General features: G+C 42.2%; 1 protein-coding gene across 2 annotated transcripts in view; it reads left to right on the top strand.

Annotated features, from left to right (window-relative positions):
• Nucleotides 1-19,919, top strand: part of slc23a1 (solute carrier family 23 member 1) — a 116,354-nt gene that overhangs the window by 49,639 nt on the left and 46,796 nt on the right. For both annotated transcript variants that reach the window (XM_068043514.1, XM_068043515.1), the window contains exons 3-6: nt 3,318-3,440; nt 4,476-4,633; nt 10,732-10,820; nt 16,514-16,581. In XM_068043514.1, the coding sequence (XP_067899615.1) occupies nt 3,318-3,440; nt 4,476-4,633; nt 10,732-10,820; nt 16,514-16,581 (438 nt within the window). The remainder of the gene's footprint in view (nt 1-3,317; nt 3,441-4,475; nt 4,634-10,731; nt 10,821-16,513; nt 16,582-19,919) is intronic.

Raw genomic sequence — 19,919 nt, 5'->3', positions numbered from 1 at the left:
AGGCTACTTACAGCATTTACAAGAGTCTGTAGGGATAAGCCAGGATGTACAACATTAGCTGCACATGGATTAGTAAAAGTCAGGTTATGTCTAGTGAAATGCATTGAATTTTTTGAGGAAGTACCTGAAGTAGTAGATGGGAAAGTCTATGGAATAAAAACAGAAAAATGCTGGAAATACTCAGCTGGTCTGGCTGTATCTGTGGAATAAGAGAGTTAATGGCTAGAATTTTGCAGAGGTGGCAGAGGTTCCACCACTGTGGTTGAAATGGGGGTTGGTGGGGGACAGGGTGCAGGGTAGGAACCCTGCTTCAACAAGGGACAGGACTCGGGTCCACATTTTTACCAACCCAATCAGACGGCCAGCAGCCTCAGCAGGGACATCGGGAGAGGTGGTCACTGCTGATGCAGGCAGAAGACCTGGGGGGTACAGCAGGTAGGTGAAGAAAAATATTTTAAATAATCAAAGGGCTGAATGCTGGAGGGGGAATCCCTTTCAGGGAAATCATTGAGGCTGTAGGTGCTGCCTTCCCTGCCTGCAGCCCCCTCTTGGTTTCATGAAACTCCCTGCCCCATCACCCTTCCTTCTACTGTGAGGCCTCCTCACATGATGGGATGGTGGGGAGGGGGGTGGGTGTCGACCAGCATTGGCAAGATGTTGAGGACACCATAAAATGGCCCCTAATTTGGCCTTCAAGTATGTAAATTGGCTGCTTGCCTCCTTGGAGTGGGCAGCCTGTCCGCTTCCAGTCCCACCATCAATTTAAAATGCCCTGATGCCCAGACCACATTGGGGAGCTGATCCGATGTGGCACCCCGGGGACCAGTAAAATTCAGCCCAATGTTTCAGGTTGATGACCTTTTGTCAGAACTGGGAGTACTTGGAGATGTAACAACAGGTTTTAAGCTAGTCAGGGATGGGGGTAAGGGGAGGAATGAACAAGAAGGAAGATCTGATCCGATGTAAGGCAGGAGAAATTAAATGAGAAAATGGATGATATAAGGCAAGAGGGGCTGGTAATGAGCAAAGTAAAGAAACAAAAGGTGGGTCGAGAGGAGATGTAAATCGGAAAGCAGAATCACCAGCAATACGTGCCCTCCAAAAGCAAGACGACAAAAAGAAAACAGGGGCAAGGGTCATGATCTGAAATTGTTGGACTCAGTGTTGAGACCAGAAGACTGTAAAATGCCTAATTAAAAGATATGGTGCCGTTCCTCAAAACTATATGGAGTTTCATTGGAACAGTGTAAGAGTGGGAGTGGAGTGGCAAATTAAAATGATAGGCGACCAGAATCTCAGGAGCACGTTTCCAGACTGAATGCAGGTGTACCTCAAAGCAATCCCCAATCTGTGTTTGGTCTTCCCAATATAGAGAAGATGACCTCATGACTATCGAGTACAATTGAAAGAAGTACAAGTAAATTGCCTGTTTAACTTGGAATGAGTGTTTGGGCCTTGGTCAGTGAAAAGGGAGCAGGGCAGGTGTTGCATCTACTGCACTTGCATAGGGAGGTGGTGTTAGGGATGGTTGAGGAGTGGACCAGACTGTCGTGAAGAGAACACTCTTTGCAAGGCTGAAAGGGGAGGGGAGGAAATGATGGGCTGGATTGATTGTCAGCGAGCTTCAAAGATGGTAGTCCACCTGCGCAGACTGCTCGTCGCGGAGTCACTGCAATATTCACCGTGGCAGCTCATTTAAATGGCCAGTGTGGACTGCCCAAACCCCCCCACCCCCGTCCCCCACTCCTCCAATGACTTGGAGGCGGCAGGTGGTCTGCCCTGGCAACGGCCTCCAACGCCACTGTGCAGGTGCTGACGTTATTTTTAAAGGGCTTTCAGCCCTTGCATTTTGTTTAAATATTTAAAGGAATAGGCATTTTAAATTTAATAAACTTAAAGAAATGTTTCTATCCCTTCTCCCACCCTTCAATATCCATTCAGTTCATTCCTTACCCCCTCACCCCCAAAAATACTTGTTGTGTATCTGACCTTCCCCCACTCCCCGCACCCCTGCCAAAGTTCATTTAACTTTCAACTGCGACCCCTTCCCACTATCCCCTCCAACCCACCGCTACCCCAGCACTGCAATACTTATCTACTCCTACCGCACCCCACAGTCCCCCACAAGTGTCCCGCATCAGATCTCCAAATGGAGATCCGAAGGCATGACAGTGCCGGCCGCCACCAATATGGCACCGGAACAGATGGAGGGAGAGGCTAAGTCATTCATTCATTCATTCATTTACCTTTATTTGACTGTTTAATGCTGCTTCTGTCACCGGGTGGGGGTGCCACAAGGCCTCTCCGCCACTGGCAATATCAGGCCGGTCCCCCCCCACCACACCTGTCATGACCCCTGATGTTGGGGGTCGGGGGGCTGTAAATTCCAGCCCAATGTATTAGTTGTGGCAACATACTGGAGGTGGGTAGAAGAAATGGCAGAAGATAATTTGTTGAATACAGAGGGTGGTGGGGTGGAAGGTGAGAACAAGGGGAAACCTATTGTGGTCCTGGGGGTAGGGGGCAGGGAAGGGGTAAGAGCAGAAGTGTGGGAAATGGAACGGCCATGGTTGAGGAAAAAAGATGATGTATCGGAAGCACTAGTGTGGAAGATTGCATTGTCAGAACAGATGTGCTGAAGAAACTAGGGGGATGGAATAGACTCCTTTTACAAGCAGGGGGTGGTGTGAGGAAGTGTAGTTAAGGTAGCTATGGGAGTCAGTGAACTATATAGTGAATATTGGTGCATTATAGTTGGCTGCAGTATTCTTGAGATGGGGGAAATGCAGCCACTATCCTACTCTAAATTGGCACACAATGATCCCTACCTTAGTGCTTATGTGTTGTTAGTGTCTTGAAGACAAAATTGGCTAGCTTATCACGTCATTCCACCCCACCCAGTTATCCCTGGATGGCAGGATTGGTTGACTTATGTTCACTGATCCCAGTTAAATGGCAACTATCTTGTAATTTAGGCTCACACTTAAAGGATGACCATGTGGGCAAAGAACTGAATGTTGGCAGTGCCTTTAGAATTGTACCCCAGGTTTAAGATGCTGTATTCAGGAAGGGTAGTGGGCAAGCAAAATATAAAACTTCAAATAGTCATGTGTTCTGTTAATAAAATTCCATTCCTTCCTAACAGAAATCCTATGTTGGAAATTCACCTTTTTGCAATTTAACATTATTAGATGTGAAATGCATTGGACATGAATATTAATCATAGTATAATGGTTTATGAATTGAAACTTTACAATAATATGATTTCTACTCGCAAGCTCTTACATTATGACTACTGTGCTTCATGTGTTTCTCAGGATGATATAACTATCGCAAATGCTCAAGTACAATCCACACTTCCTACAAGTGGTGGTTTTGATATGATCTACAAAATAGAAGATGTTCCTCCCTGGTACCTTTGCATTTTGCTTGGATTTCAGGTATCTTCCCTTTTGTTTGCTTGCATAATAGTTGTGTAACGTCTTTTATATTAAAAAAAATCACATTACGCACTAAAATCCTTATCACAAGTACAAGACATCTTTTTGGTCAGGGTCTCTAGTTTAGCTTGTGTATTGAATGCTTCTTTTACTTCTATGTGCATGTTTTAGAACATCCATATGTTGTCTGTAGAAATGCACTCCATCCGATTAGTAACATTGTAATCTCATTAAAATTTCAATACGTGTTGCTTTTTGTTTTAAGCTGGTCCCCCACTGGATTTGTGTCCATCAGTCAGATCAGTCTTTCGTGATTATTTTCCAGCTTATTCCCCTACCTGACTTTTTGTAATCCTGAAATGCCCTTGCTTTACGTATTTTCCTGAAGAATTCTCAAGGGGATTGAAGGAATGAAACTATTTAGAACATCCTCAGGAGAAATATCACTGGCATCACCCGTCTGCCAGGACAGGAAGCGGAAGTGATTCTACCCTGATGGAGGAGCTACTAAAATTCTTAGATTTGTGTTGTGGTGCTCTCTGCTAATGTACCAACATACTGCCCTATGGAGTAGGAGGTTGAAAGTTGACACAATTTTCAATAGCTTTCTCATCTCAATTGGATCCTTAGGGATAAATGATGACTGGAGGTGAACTACTTTATCACAAGGGATATTGGAAGTGAATTTATTTAGTCACATCTACTTGTAGGTTTAGCATGATACTGAGACTTTGTAACCTGCTATTCTTTCATATGACCATATGTCCTATTGCTGTTGCATGAATAAAGTACTGTTAGTGTGACATCTACTGGCAGTAGCCACATTTCCTTTGTATGAATTGCCACATTTTCTGTTTTAGAGACCTAAAGGGGGAAAAAAATGTGAAAACATTGTGTTTTTCTGAATCTCTTTCTTGTGCATCTCAATTTAAAAAAAAATAATAATATCTGTAGTAAACATTTTCTGTTCAAACACTTGGGAGAATTGCCTACTGATAAAACATGGTTAAAAATCTTATAATTTTGTTTTTACAGCATTATTTGACTTGCTTTAGTGGAACCATAGCTGTACCTTTCCTGCTAGCTGAATCACTCTGTGTTGGAAAAGATCAGCACACAGTTAGTCAGCTGATTGGTACTATCTTCACATGTGTGGGAATTACCACTCTTATTCAGACAACATTTGGATGCAGGTTTGTAATGTCTATAATCATCTGAATAATGTGAACTATTTTTTCTTTTGAGATCTCTGATAATGTGTATATTCTCTAATCTAATTTGTAAAGTTAGTGGAAGATTAAACTTTAATGGATGCTTAAGGAATTATTCACTTGATTCGGGTTTATTAATTATTTTGTTTACCTGACACTGGTTTTGAGATCTTGCTCTAGTTGTGTGCTTTTTTTAGTAACTGAATTGTTTTCCTGATTTTTGGGTGCCATATTTTATCACTTGTTCATCAGTTTGGTGATCTGCTGCTTCCAGGAAAATTATCGACTGCTGTAGAACTGAATCACTTTTTCTGACAAATCTTGTATGAAAGAACTTGCTTTCATATTGGACCTTCAGGATATTCCAGAGCATTTTACTTATTACTTTTTAAGTATAGTCACTGCTTCTTTGAGACAAATGCATCAATCAATTTCCCATTGGGATTTTAATTTGCTCTTGGTGGAGGAAGGGATGTTGACCAGGATACGCCTGACCTTTTGGTCAATGTTCTTTCCTTCCTAATGAGCACTGCTAAATAAAATTGGGCACTTATTTGTTTGTGTATACCTACATACCAATTGTGACAAAGTATACGCATTGGCTATCATTTTTTTCATGCTAAACTCCAACCTGCCAAGAATGAGGCATATTAATTTTGCCATATGGACATTAAATTTCAAACTGCTGAAGTGAAGAAAGGACTCTTTAAAAAATCACCAGGCTCTTGGCTTTTTTGCATACTAACAGCCAGTGTTTGGAAGGACAAAAGGGCTACTCCCTGCTCCAATTTGACCTATATTGGACTTTGAGCACCAGGTATTGTGTGTGTACGAAGAGACATTCCAGGGTCGGCTCAGATCAGAGAATCCACAAACCAGGCGTGGTAGACCAGCTAGTAACATGACTAACCTGCTTGGCAACCTGGGTTTTTCTGAATTGTGCAAACAGTTTGAACTGAGTGTGTCTGTTTGCCCCTGGATTGAAAAGACCTCTCCTGGCTGGTTTGTCACAGCCTCTCCTGTCTGCTCCCATCTCTGTCACGGAACTCCAAAATCCACTGAAGACACCTGAATCCTAAGAGAGGAAATGCCCCTATAGCAAACAAGGTTTAAGAAGAACACTTGGCCCCAACGAAATGCAAGATCTACCTACAATCAAAGACTCTACAGTGAGCTCAAAGATCTGTAATGGAAACCCTCTTCAGAGATTGCCTTAAACTTTTCCACTTTATTTTCTTTTCTCTCTCTATCTGCATGTGTGTATCGCCTATGCATGGTAGCGTGGGCGCGTTGTGCATCCGAAGGCGTTAACTGAATTAGAGTTTAAGTTTAATAAATTTCAACCTTTTCTTCTTTAAACCTATGAAAACCTATTTGTGCTGGTTTCCTTGCCTTATAGTTGGAAAGCAGTGAACAAGGATTCACCAAGGGGGAGCTAAAGCATGCTGTTTAAAATTAAACCCTTTTACAGTAAGACCAGGGGAAGGCTGAGGGAACCCTAGACCCCTTTCTCACCTGGTCGTAACACGTTTCTTTCTTTCCCTGTTTTTGCTGCTTGCTTTCTTGCATGCTCTCATTTACTCTTCTGTTCTCACTTTACACACACACACCTATTTTTTTAAATAAATAAACAGAACATAGCATTAAAGCAGAGTTTTCAATAGCCCAGAATGTTTGTACATACACTGCATTTATGGGTATTGTAGAATATCTTGGGAAATGATGTACAAGACCTGAGAGTGAAAACTATTTATAAACCAAGAACACAGAGCAAAATGGCTGGTGCAAATGTTCAAAATTTTTTGAAAGTTTGCTTGTGTGTGTGCATATATTAAATTTATATTAAATGATAAATTTATATTAAATAATATAAAATATATAATCGCACACACTTTTTGCTATGTGTCCATGATGATGTCCATTCAGCCAGCCAGCCCTATGACAAAATGATGCATTGATCAACTCTTTCTCAAAAATGAAGAATTGACAAATATTTTCATGAGCACCATGTCACTTTAACGATGGCTAATGAGTTGGTGTATGTACCAAAGGTTAAATAATGGTATCGTTCTAAAGCATTCTACTACAATTTATTCAAAATATTTACCTTTCAAAATTTTCAAAGCAAATTTAATCTAAGTTCTGAATTTTTTTATTGTCTGTTTTCCCACATAAACCCAAAACCTGAGAGGATTTCTGCAATTAATGAATTGGCTGACATCCAATGAATAGTGCAGGAGGTCATGCCAGGAGCAGCACCAGGCATACCTAAAAATGAGGAGACAGCCTGGTGAAGCTACAACACAGGACTACTTGCATGCCAAACTGCAGAAACAGCATGCAATAGACAGGGCTAAGCGACCCCACAACCAACGGATCAGATCTAAGCTCTGCAGTCCTGTCACATCCAGTCATGAATGATGGACAATTAAACAACTGACAAGAGGAGGAGTCTCCAGAAATATTCCCATCCTCAACGATGGGTGAAGCCCAGCACATCAGTGCAAAAGATGAGACTGACGCATTTGCATCCATCTTCAGCCAGAAGTGCCGAGTGGATGATCCATCATGGTCTCCTCTGGAGGTTTGCAGCATCACAGATGCCAATCTTCAGTCAAACCGATTTCACTCCATGTGATATCAAGAAACGGCTGAAGGCACTGGATACTGCAAAGGCTATGGGCCCTGATAACATTCTGGCAATAGTACTGAAGACTTGCGCTCCAGGACTAGCTGTGCCCCGAGCCAAGCTGTTCCCATACAGCTACAATATTGACATCTACTCAGCAATGTGGAAAATTGTCCAGTTAGGTCCTGTACACACAAAGCAGGGCAGTAATTGGCTTGATCAGATTTGTCCTATCAGTATACTTTCGATAATCAGCAATGTGATGGAAGGGGTCGTCGACCGTGCTATCAAGTGGCACTTGCTCAGCAATAACCTGCTCAGTGATGCTTAGTTTGGGTTTCACCAAGGCCAATCAGCTCCTCATCTCATTACTGCCTGTGTCCAAATATAGACAAAAGAGTTGACCTCCAGAGGTGAGGTGAGAGTGACTGCCCTTGACATCAAGGCAGCATTTTACCGAGTATGACATCAAGGAGCCCTAGCAAAACTGGAGTCGATGGGAATCGGGGAAAATTCTCCACTGGTTGGAGTCATACCTAGCGCAAAGGAAGATGGTTGTGGTTGTTGGTCAATCATCTCAGTCCTAGGACATCAATGCAGGAGTTCATCAGAGTAGTGTCCTAGGCCCAACCATCTTCAGCTGCTTCATCAACGACCTTCCCTCCATCATAAGGTCTGAAGTGGGGATGTTCCGCTGATTTGCTCAATGTTCAGAACCATTCGTGACTCCTTGGGTACTGAAGTAGCCCATGTCCATATGCAGCAAGACCTGGACAATATCCAAGCTTGGGCTGATGAGTGGCAAGTAACATTTGCAACACACAAGTGCCAGGCAATGACCATCTCCAAGAGAGAATCTAACCATCTCCCCTTGACGTTCAATGGCATAACCATCACTGAATCCCCCACTGTCAACATCCTAGGGGTTACCATTGACCAGACACTGAACTGGACCAGCCCCATAACTGCTTTTGTAGCCATAGCATTTCAGAGGCTGGGAATTCTGCAGCGAGTACCTCACCTCTTGACTCCCTAGTGCCTGTCCATCTACAAGGCGCAAATCAGGAGTGATGGAATACTCTCCACTTGCCTGGATAAGTACAGCTCCAACAACACTTAAGAAGCTCAACGCCATCCAGGGATAAAATAATCTGCTTGATTGACGCCCCATCCACCCCATTCACTCCCTCCGCCACCGACACACAGTGGCAGAGGTGTGTACCATATACAAAATGCACTGCAGCATCTTCCGAAGCAGTGACTCTACCACCTAAAAGGACAAGAGCAGCAGGTGCATGGGAACACCACCTGTAAGTTCTCCTCCAAGCCATACAACATCCTGACATGGAACTATATCACTGTTCCTTCACCGTCGGTGGGTCAAAATCCTGGAACTTCCTTCCTAACAGCATTGTTGGTGTACCTACCCCACATGGCCTGCAGCGGTTCAAGAAGGCAGCTCACCACCAACTTCTCGAGGGCAATTAGGGATGGGCAATATATACTGACCTAGCCAGCAATGCCCACATCCCATGAAAGAATAACATTTTTATTGAGGATTTGTCAATTTTGTTGAGTGTTGTGCCTAAGTGACAACACACACTGTTCAAAGTTGGCTGTGTTTCTCTACATTTTTTTGGTCTATAACTGTCTTTTCTATTTGTCTTCTGCTCTCAACTGCAATTGGTGTTGAGATGCTGTAAAAAGATGCAAAATAAAACTACAGTCCAAATAATGGGATTTATTTTAAAACTACAACAGATATAAAAATGAGGTGAAAAATTACAATGGATGTGTTTAACAAATTCAGCATTTTTATTATTTAAAGTGAATTGTTGAAAATATGAAGAAATAAGTTGATGACTGTTATCTATTGACTTGTTCCAGCTTGAGTATACGATTAACTTTGAATCTGCAGTCACCTGAAGGAAATTAGTATATTGGTAGCTGTTTTGTATTGTGAGCCTTTTTCCTTAGGAACTGGGTTCTGGTCACCAAACTTATTTCACTTACGGCTCATCTCAATCTGGCGGAAAAGATTATGAGCTCATCAGAGGCACAAGGACAATGTGCTGACCTACTTGTTTATACCCTTACTTCTGACAAATCTGACATTTATTTGGAATGCATTTAAAAAATCTAGTTCTAACATTTAATTATAAGACAAACAACTTGGTCTGTTACCATGGTTACATGGCCCTCTTAAGCCTCATGGTTATACTGGGCTGAAATTGATACTTCTGCTGTAATAGGCAGCGGACGTAAACAATGGCAGCCCGCACGTGCGGGTCGCGTTTCGCAGTGCCTCTGCAATATTAAACGTGACGGCTCATTTAAATGGCCGGTGTGGACCAACCCCTCCCTTCCCACCCCCCCCCAATTTGACATGGGGGCTGGTGGTCCGTCCACGGCAATGGTGTCAGCTGTCTTTTTGTGCAGGCTCTGACGCCATTTTTAAAGGCTTTGAGCCCTATTGTTGCTTTTAAATATTTAAAGGAGAATGGATTTTTAACAAATTTAAATTAATTGACATTGCCCCTCTCCCACCACCCCCCCAACAGCCAGAGATTTAATTCCTTGCCCTCTGCTTCACCCCCCCAAAAAACATATGCTGTGCACCTGACCTCTTCTCCTCCTCTTCTCTCCTTCTCCCCCTTTCCCCCCCCCCCCCCCCCAACGTTCATAAACTTTAAACTTTACCCCTTCCCACCATCCCCCAAACCAATCAGATGAGTTTAACCCTGCTCCCCACCCTACTGCACTGGAAAACGTACCTGTTCCTGCCTCCCCCACCCTCCCCGTCCCACCAGTGTTCCACCTCTGGAGTGCTGGCCACTGGCATCAATATCAGTCCAGGACCGATGGTGGGAGTACGACAGTCATTACTTCAGGTATTACATTAATTAACATTGAAATTGGGCTCCCATCACCAACTGGCAGGGGGAGCCACCATGAGGCCTTGCCGCCACCAGCAATACGGGGCCAGCCTTCCCAGCGTCAAGGTCCATGGTGGGCCTCTCCTGGAGGCATTTTCTGTCTGCCCCCACCACAACCCCTGAGGAGGGTGTGGGGGGGGCAGTTTGCAGGTCTGTAAAATTCAGCCCACTGACTTCACAAACCCTACAGAATCATATTACTATCAACATAGTAATCTGATTTAAATCTTCCAGACCATCAAAGACATGGATAGAATGTGAGAAATTCACCCATCAGCCCTTCATCTGAAAAAGACCTGCTTGCCTTAGGCCTGCTTACAAAATACATCCCATGCTCAGCAGAAAGCTGTTTTAATTCATCATATGCTGATCCCACAAATCACCCAGGACATCAAGGTACTCAAGGTGTAACCTTTGCTTCCCACAAAGATTGCTGAAATCATGGCTTTTAAAAAAAATCCATCTTGACTAATTAATTATGCTAACTTTTTTTTTCTAAATTTTGATTTGCTTAGGCTTCCCCTATTTCAAGCAAGTGCCTTTGCATTTCTTGTTCCTGCCAGAGCTATCCTTGCCCTGGACAAGTGGAAGTGTCCAACTGAAGGTACTTAAAGCTTCTATTTAAGCAAAACATTGAAAAATTCTGGCTCCTATTTTCCAATGTATACAAATCAGCGATGATGGAATTCCTCTAATGTCTCAATCCAATTAGTGTAATTTTAAGATTGTGTATAGTCTTTATTACCTTGTAGATTTGATTTGTGTGTTATGACTAATGTATTGATATTAGTACATGATTGGCAGTGCAGTGCTTTCATTTCAGAAATTAAAAAAAAAACCATCACACAATGAGTTACTTGGGCATTTTCGCAAACAAAGTGTCATTGGTATCTGAGGTATTTTATGTGCATTTTTAGCTTAATGCTTCAAAGCTCAGTTCTAGGCTCCTGCCTGTCTTTGTGATAGAACTGTAAATCATGTTGCACTCTTATTGCATCTAACTGGCATGAATAAGGAACATTTTGAATAATACTGCCTCAGCTGTGCTGGCCAACTTCTATTGACTGCACACAGTTGGATATTACAGCTTCTTCCAAAACTTTCTATTGCAATTTATATACATAGAAAAGAAGCACTGCAGTGAGCTCTTAAGTTTGAGAAGCAGTCAGACCAACCGTTGTGTGAATTAGATTAGAACTTCTTGTACGCCTCTTGGCCAGAAAAATTAGATTTCTATTAAGCCTTACAAATTATGCCTTCAATGCATTACTTGATATTGTTGTCATACTGTGTACTCCATTAGAGTGTTTGCTAAGCCCTGGTGTTGGACTGGACGGGTGCCATTGGTAAATCTTGGCATCAGTAAAATTAGGAATTTTTATGTTCGGTGTGGTAGATTTTTTTTTTTATATATGTCCATAAAATAATTGTAACTGGGTAAAATCCCCCTCTCCACCCCCCCATCTCTGCCCCCCCTCCCGATTCTAGGATATACTGATTATGCAAATACATTTAGAGAACAGAATTTTGAGTGTGTTGCCTATTCAGAAAATTTTGCACTTTTTTAAGCATTTTGCATACCTGCACACTCCTTTGTAACTGCCTCACTTTTTCTTTCCCCCAATCACACTACACCCGTCACCCCCGGACCTAATTCAAATCATTTATCTGTCTCGTATTGGGATCCTTACATTACAATGCTATATTATTGAAAATCTTAATGTAAATTTACGTTATATTATATGTATCTTGAGGGTGTTGTCCCTAGCAAATCTGAATACTTGGTCGTTTCCTAATTGTTATGACCAAGTGAGAAAGGAGTCTAGGGTTCCCTCTCAGCCTTCACCTGGTCTTAGCGTAACCGGGTTTAATTATAAACGCTCCATTTTATTTAGTTCCCCTTTAATGAATCTTTTCTTCACTAACTTTCAATTATAAGGAAAAGAAATAGCCAAACAGGTTTTCTTAGGTTTAAAGAAAAAAGGTTGAACTTTATTAAACTTAAACTCGAATTCATTTAACTCCTATGGATACGCGATGCGCCCACGCTCGCATGCATGCGTGATACACTCATTCAGATAGAGACAGAAAAGACCAGAAGAAATAGTGGATAAGTTTGAGGCAATAGCTGAAGAGGATTTTGGTTACTGTTCTTCGAGCGCGCTGTAGAGTCCTTGATTGTAGGAAGGTCTTACCTTTCGTTGGGCCCCAATATTATTCTTAAACTTTGTTCGATGTAGGAGACTTTTCTCTCTTGTGGTTCATGTGTCTTCAGTGGGTCCAGAGGCTTGTGAGAAAGAGATGGGAGGAGACAGAAGCGGTCTTCTCACTCCAGGAGCAAAACAATCTTTGAGTTCAAACTGTTTGTACAATTCCGAAAAACCCAGGTTGCCAAGTAGGTTAGTCATGTGACTAGCTGGTCTGACCACGTCTGTTTTGTGGATTTTCCTGTTTTAACCAACCCTGGAATGTCTCTTCTTACACACCATACCTGGTGCTCAAAGTCCATTGTGGGTTAAATTGGAGCAGGGAATAGCCGCTTTATCCCTCCAAGCAACTGTCTGTTAGTATGCAAAATGCTTTTCCAGTCAAGTGTCTGGTGATTTTTTAAAAATAAGTCTTTCTTCACTCCAGTGACAATTTTTAAAATCAATGTTCTTACGACAAAATTAATATGCCTCATTCTTGGTAGATGGGGGCCTGCATGACCTCCATACACAGTGGAATGAAATGCGATTTGAGAAAAGTGCATTTCATTAAAAAGGGCAGAGTGAAAAATAAAATACAGGAAAGAGCATGCAACTCTCATTCATTCACATTCATTCATAAATCCTAAGACTTATTACAGCCTGGCTTTTCTTGGTAGCAGTGTTGCTTTAAACTGCCCTTTTTTTGGTATCCTAATAAACATGTGGTTCTTTGGGAAGGTTTTTCTTCAGTTTGCCCATTTCCTTGACTGCCTAGGGTGTCTTTGAGATGGATAGGTTTATTTAGCCGAGTTGGAATTATTTTTGAGTGTCAGTAGTGGGCGGGTCTATACTGAACTTTATTTTTCCTTTCAGTGCTTTGCTGAGTGATGCAAAGGCTTCTGACTTCAGGGGATGGGTGGTTCTCTTTTTTTAGACTGTGGGAGAGGATTCTTTGCTAATCTCCCCTTTGTCCTCTGGGACACTCCTGCTTGCAGGTATTTGTGCATACTCTATTGCGTTCAGCTATGGCACTTTGACTAGGTGAGGCATCACCCTTATGGTTTCTCTGCACCCTAGAGGTTTTACTTTGTCTCTGCAGTGTCCTGTAAATGCTGTTAGCAGCTCTGGTGGGGTGCTTGTAGTGTCTGCATTTACACAGGAGGATGTGGGGTCTAACATTTCAAACTAGTCAGGGTTGACTGATTGGACAGGAATGGTTTTCAACCGAGATTCCTCCTGCATGTCATTTTTAACCTGCCCTCTTGGTCACTTTTTCCCCTTCCTTTTCTAACCTTTCTCCAGCCTTGTGCCCGCCTTTTCCCTTTTTGTTCTTGGCGGGGTCCCTTACAGTTCACCAGCCCTCTGCTGGAGGGTCCTCCTAACACCAGTACAGGACTTGAGGCTGTAGGTTTCACTGTAGGTTGGGGTTTCCCCTCAAACTGGCACATGTGACAATTCCTGCAGTACTCCACCACATCTTTGTGGACTTTTGGGCAGTCAAACTTCTGTCTTATGCAGGCTTTGGTCTTTTGTATACTGGCATGTACAGCCACTGAAATCTCAAAGAACAGTACAGCATGGGAACAGGCCTGCGCCGATTTTGATGCCTTTCCAAACTAAAACCTTCTGCACTTCCGGGGTCTGTATCCCTCTATTCCCATCCTATTCATGTATTTGTCAAGATGCCTCTTAAACGTCGCTATCGTACCTGCTTCCACCACCTCCCCTGGCAGAAAGTTCCAGACACTCACCACCTTCTGTGTAAAAAAAAAACTTGCCTCGCACATCCCTTCTAAACTTTGCCCCTCGCACCTTAAACCTATGTCCCCCAGTAACTGACTCTTCCACCCTGGGAAAAAGCTTCTGACTATCCACTCTGTCCATGCCACTCATAACGTTGTAAACCTCTATCATGTCGCCTCCTCCACATCCGTCGTTCCAGTGAAAACAATCCGAGTTTATCCAACCTCTCCTCATAGCTAATGCCCTCCAGACCAGACAACATCCTGGCAGACCTCTTCTGTACCCTCTCCAAAGCCTCCACATCCTTCTGGTAGTGTGGCGACCAGAATTGCACGCAATATTCTAAGTGTGGCCTAACTAAAGTTCTGTACAGCTGCAGCATGACTTGCCAATTTTTATACTCTATGCCGCGACCGATGAAGGCAAGCATGCCGTATGCCTTCTTGACTACCTTATCCACCTGCGTTGTCACTTTCAGCGATCTGTGGACCTGAAAGCCCAGATCTCTCTGCCTGTCAATACTCCTAAGGGTTCTGCCATTTACTGTATACTTCCCATTTGTGCTAGACCTTCCAAAATGCATTACCTCACATTTATCCGGATTAAACTCCATCTGCCATTTCTCCGCCCAAGTCTCCAACCGATCTATATCCTGCTGTATCCTTTGACAATCCTCATCACTATCCACAACTCCACCAACCTTTGTGTCATCTGCAAACTTCAAGGGGACTTTGTACAGTTTCAGTAGCTGTGTTCTCCTCGGCCTATTAGTAATGGACAAGAGAAGTGCGAGCTGATACAGTCATCAGAATTCTATCAGCTCCAGCGACCGGCTACCAACCTTACAGCGACAAGCTAATATTTGGATGGTAGTATTCTACATCTTCCAGTGTGAAATCCCAGAACTGAGGGGAGCAAGTGCAAAGGAGCAGGATTGCTCAGGAGAAAGTTTCCAGCACATTCTATTGGAGTTATGTTGCTTCTCTGTTATATCTCCAACAAAACAAAACTAGACCATAATATTTAACTAAGTGTTAGAACCAGATTGAGTTAATAGATCTGTGAAACATTCCCTCAAGGGCCATTTTTACTGTTTCTCTCTGGTACCTCTGCGACATCTTGAACTGGTGAACTACTGTCCACTCCTTGCTCTCAGGTCTGTCAGGAGAACTCCATTTCCTCATCAGTACCTCATTCCTTAAATAGTAGCAGTTCGGGACTCCCTCTGCTTCACTTTCAGACTGGACAGCCTGTGCAAACTCTCAATACTGGGTCAGCTCGCTGAGCCTCATCTAGGGAAGATCTTTTTAACTCATTCTCTGCGTCTTTGATTTTTCCAAAGGAAGTCTCAGACAGACAGACCTCATAGTCATCTGCCTGCAGTGCCAATGCAGTCTCCTCTGTGGGAGCTGGTTTGATCATGGCCTGATTCATTATACATTCAGGGAAGTTGCAGGGGACCATCTCTTAGCACTGCCCTGTCTCTTGCCACTGCTGGGGGGGCTACCACCTTCACACCCGCCAGATCATTACTTAGGAGCAGGTCAACCCTGTCCACCAGCAAACTAGGGACAATCTCTACAGTCACCGGTCCTGAAGCTAGGTTGCACTCCAGCTGCACCCGGTCTACAGGTGGAGGTATGCACTGCCCTCCAATCCATTCGCCACCATTTTCCATTTTTGGTGTTCTCTGCACTCTCGGTGGGGGAGGGTGGGGTGGGAGTGTTGGGGAGAGGTCAGACCTTTTTCCCAGTAAAAGGGATCTAGCGGCCCCTGTGTCCCTGAGAATTACTATGGGGTTGCTTGCCCCACTCGAGTGGCATGGGGTTACTTTCTCTTCAAACACAAAACCCTGATCGTCTTCAGGAATCCTATTCACTTTTCCTGCACATGCAATAGTAAACTTCTTGGGTAGCACTTTTACTGCAGTTAAAGCTACAGCTTGCTCTGCTGTGCTCTCCTCCAGGATTCCTCCTTCACTGAGCGGATGTGCCCTGATTAATCCGACAGGTTTTCCCTTTAATTTCCGGCAGTCAGCTCTTAGATGACCTGCTTATTATAATGGAAGCACACAGGTCTCCAGGTCGCACACCTACACCTACACCCACCTACACCTCCCCCCCCCCCACCCCCATTGAAATAGTTCTGATGAAGGGTCACAGACATGAAACATTAACTCTCTGTTTCTCTTTCCACAGATGCAGCCAGACCTGCTGAGTATTTCCAGCACTTTGTTTTCATTTCAGATTTCCAGCATCTGCAATATTTTGCTTTTAAGATGGTTTCTGAACTTCATTAACTTTTCACCATTAATTTCTAATCCTTATTGAAATTTAACTCACTGTATCCTTGATTTTTTTTACAGAGGAAATTTATGGAAATTGGACCCTGCCTTTCAACACAACACACATATGGCATCCAAGGATGAGAGAAGTAAAGCATCAAAAATGCTTTTTTTCCATGATTACAAGAAAATAGACTGCTAGTGCAAAGGATAGAACACATCATTTTTCTCCTATACTTCAGCCTTTGCTCCACTTTTGAATCTCCAGTAGGCCTGTGCTTGCTTTTAACAAGAACCTTGTCCAGGGTTTGGGAATGTGGTTGCTTGGAGGTGGAATCTCGCCTGACCTTTTCCTGCCTGTCAGAGTGTTTTCTTTTGGGGGGGGGGTGGGGGCGGTGGATGGTGCTAAAATTGAGGCCAATATTTATAACAGTTTTAACGAGGTTAAACATTTTAAAGCATCCAATTCTAGAAGTATTTTCTTTTTAAAGATATTACTTTTCCAACATACATGTCCTCTTTCTATTTAAAAAAAAAATCAAATACACAATTTACCTGTTCTGGTAACCTTAAGAAAACATGTGCCTCTCTATTTTCTGTTGATCAGCATCTGGTCACGTTGAACTGTTTGCTTTCATTTCAGCTAATACTTATGTCTATTTTTATATGTTTTAAGACCGAAGGAGATAAGAACTTTAATTTAAAATATTTGCTTTTTCTAAATGATAGGATTTAAAAATTGGTACAAAAGCCAAACTACAAGTCGACATACATTGCTGGTGTTACTTCGACTCATTATTAGTAATTGTCTTTTTGACTCCTATTATTAGTAATTGGTTTTGAATAGCTGAAAATCCTTTGAAAGTACCATTGCACAAAGGGCCCTGTGAAGTAAACCTTTTAAAGTAATATTTAAATGTCAGTAATGAAGATATGATGCTGCTTCTGTTTATGCAGATTATTTCTGCACATAAAATGTGCAGAAGGTTTGTTGATGAGAAAGCCAAACAAAAATATTACTTTGTTTTTCTTCCTGATCTTTGATAAAAGATGACTGCTGAAGTAACTAGTACTTCCTGTAGAAAATATTCAGCCAATGATTGAAAAAAATATATTTTTAGAATAATGTGAAATCAAGATTCTTAAGGGCTAATACCATCTTCTTGCAATCTGAGCCTCTGAAATAACATCTGTGAAGGATTATGGCTGCTTCATGTGCTGTCCCATGTCACATAAAACTATCTTTTTCTAATATGTACAGCAGCATATAAGTTTTCCCTATCCATCAACCATTGAGTTTTGTAAGCACCATGTGGTGATATTTAATTATTTGTTTAACAAGTACAGAAATGGTGGTATTAAATGCCATTTAATAACATCATTTTGATTTGAAAGGATGACTGTTTTTGAATTATTTAGACACTACGATGTGGATTATTTTTAACGAAAACAATGGAGCAGTTGAAGTATATAATATTCACATGAGTTTTTACAATAACTGTTCGGATAAACATCCCTGTTAGCAGTGACAACACTGCTTGTCATGTAAAAACAATACTCCAATATCCTGATAAAGACATTATTCCCTTCTGGATTTTTCAATGAACAAAAGGGGAATTGACAAAAAAAAAGGAAATACTGAAACTGTATGTCTTTTCACAGTTGTGCCATACTCTTTAAAACAAGATTATAATGCCTTTGTATTACTTCCATTCCTGCCTTCCTTGACTGGTTTTCTTAGCTGCTGTTCATTCCTATCTTGGTTTCTATTTTCTTTAATTTATACTTTGCATTTTTCTCTGTCCCATTTTCTGCTGTTGTTTTTTTTTCATCTTTCCTCTGGTGAACTCCAGTCCCCACTGTCTGGAAAGATTGTGAAACAAGCAGCATGTTTGCACACATTTTACAAACACAGCAAATAATGTAGGGCAAGCAGTTGTTCGTTTTACCACTGAGGTCTCACAGGAATGGGAAACTGTAACTGCTGTTCACATGGATATTGAGTAAATTGCATCAAGGAATTGTATCATGGGAAGATTAGATCATGACTGGTAAAATTTATCTATTACGAAAAGCAGTTCTCATGAGTGCTAAGTTTCACCACGATACTAATAGAGGAACTGTAATATTTTTAATATGTCTATTCAAGAAAAGGTGGGGTGGGGGGAGGTGACAAAGCAGGAAACTCTCGGCTAGTTAATCTAATATCTGTCCTTGGGAAAATGCTAGAATGCATTATTAAGGAAGTAGTAGCAGAGACATTTAGAAAATCATAATGCAATCAGTCAGAGTCAACATGGTTTTATAAAAGGGCAATTGTGTTTGACAAATTTATTAGATTTGAGTATGTAACAAGCAGGATGGATAAAGGGGAACCTGTGGATGTAGTGTATTTGGATTTCCAAAAGGCATTCAATAAGGTGCCACAACATAAAAGTTACGACACAAGGTAAGTGCTCATTGTGTTGGGGGTAATATATTAGCATAGATAGAGGATTGGCTAACAGGAAACTAGATAAATGGGGCATTTTATGGTTGGCAAACTGTAACTCGTGGAGTGCCACAGGGATCAGGGCTGGGGCCTCAACTATTTACAATCTATATTAATGACTTGGATGAAGGGACTAAGTTATTGCCAAATTTGCAAACAATACTAAGATAGGCAGCAAAGCAGTTGTGAGGAAGACACAGTGTCTCCAAAGAGATATGGGTAGGTTAAGTGAGTGAGTAAAAATTTGGTAGATGGAGTATAAATGTGGGAAAATGTGAAGTTGTCCACTTTGGCAGGAAGAATCGAAAAGCTGAATAGTATTTACATGGAGAGACTAGAATGCTACGGTACAGAGGGGCCTGGGTGTCCTTGTACATGAATCACAAAAGTTAGCATGCAGGTACAGGAAGTACTTGGGAATACAAATTTAATGTTGGCATTTATTGCAAGGGAGATGAAATATAAAATTAGGGAAATCTTGCTACAACTGTACAGGGCATTGGTGCGACTGCAAATACTGTGATCAGTTTTGGTCTCCTTACTTGACGAGGGATGTACTTGCATTAGAAGCAGTTCAGAGAAGGTTCACTAGGTAGATTCTTGGGATGAAGAGTTTGTCCTCTGAGGAAAGGTTGAGCAGGTTGGGCCGATACTCATTGAAGTTTAGAAAAATGAGAGGTGATATTTTTGGAACATCAGATTCTGAGGGGGCTTGACAGAGTAGATGCTGAGAGGATGTTTCCTCTCGTGGGGGTATCTAGAACTAGGGGGCACAGTTTCAAAATAAGGAGTCTCACATTTAAGATGAAGGTGAGGAAGAATTCCATCTCTGAGGGCTGTTAATCTTTGCGATTCTCTTCTCTTCCCCAGACAGCAGAGTTGACTGGGTCATTGAATGTGTTCAAGGCTGGGTTAGACAGATTTTTGATCTACGAAGGAGTCCAGGGTTATTGGGGGGGGGGGGGGGGTGGGGTGCGGGGGCAGGCAGGAAAGTGG

This window comes from Heterodontus francisci, chromosome 12, assembly GCF_036365525.1.
Source record: "Heterodontus francisci isolate sHetFra1 chromosome 12, sHetFra1.hap1, whole genome shotgun sequence".
NCBI lineage: Eukaryota > Metazoa > Chordata > Chondrichthyes > Heterodontiformes > Heterodontidae > Heterodontus > Heterodontus francisci.
The sequence above is the reverse complement of the archived record's forward strand: the minus strand, read 5'-3'. Positions and strand labels throughout refer to the sequence as shown.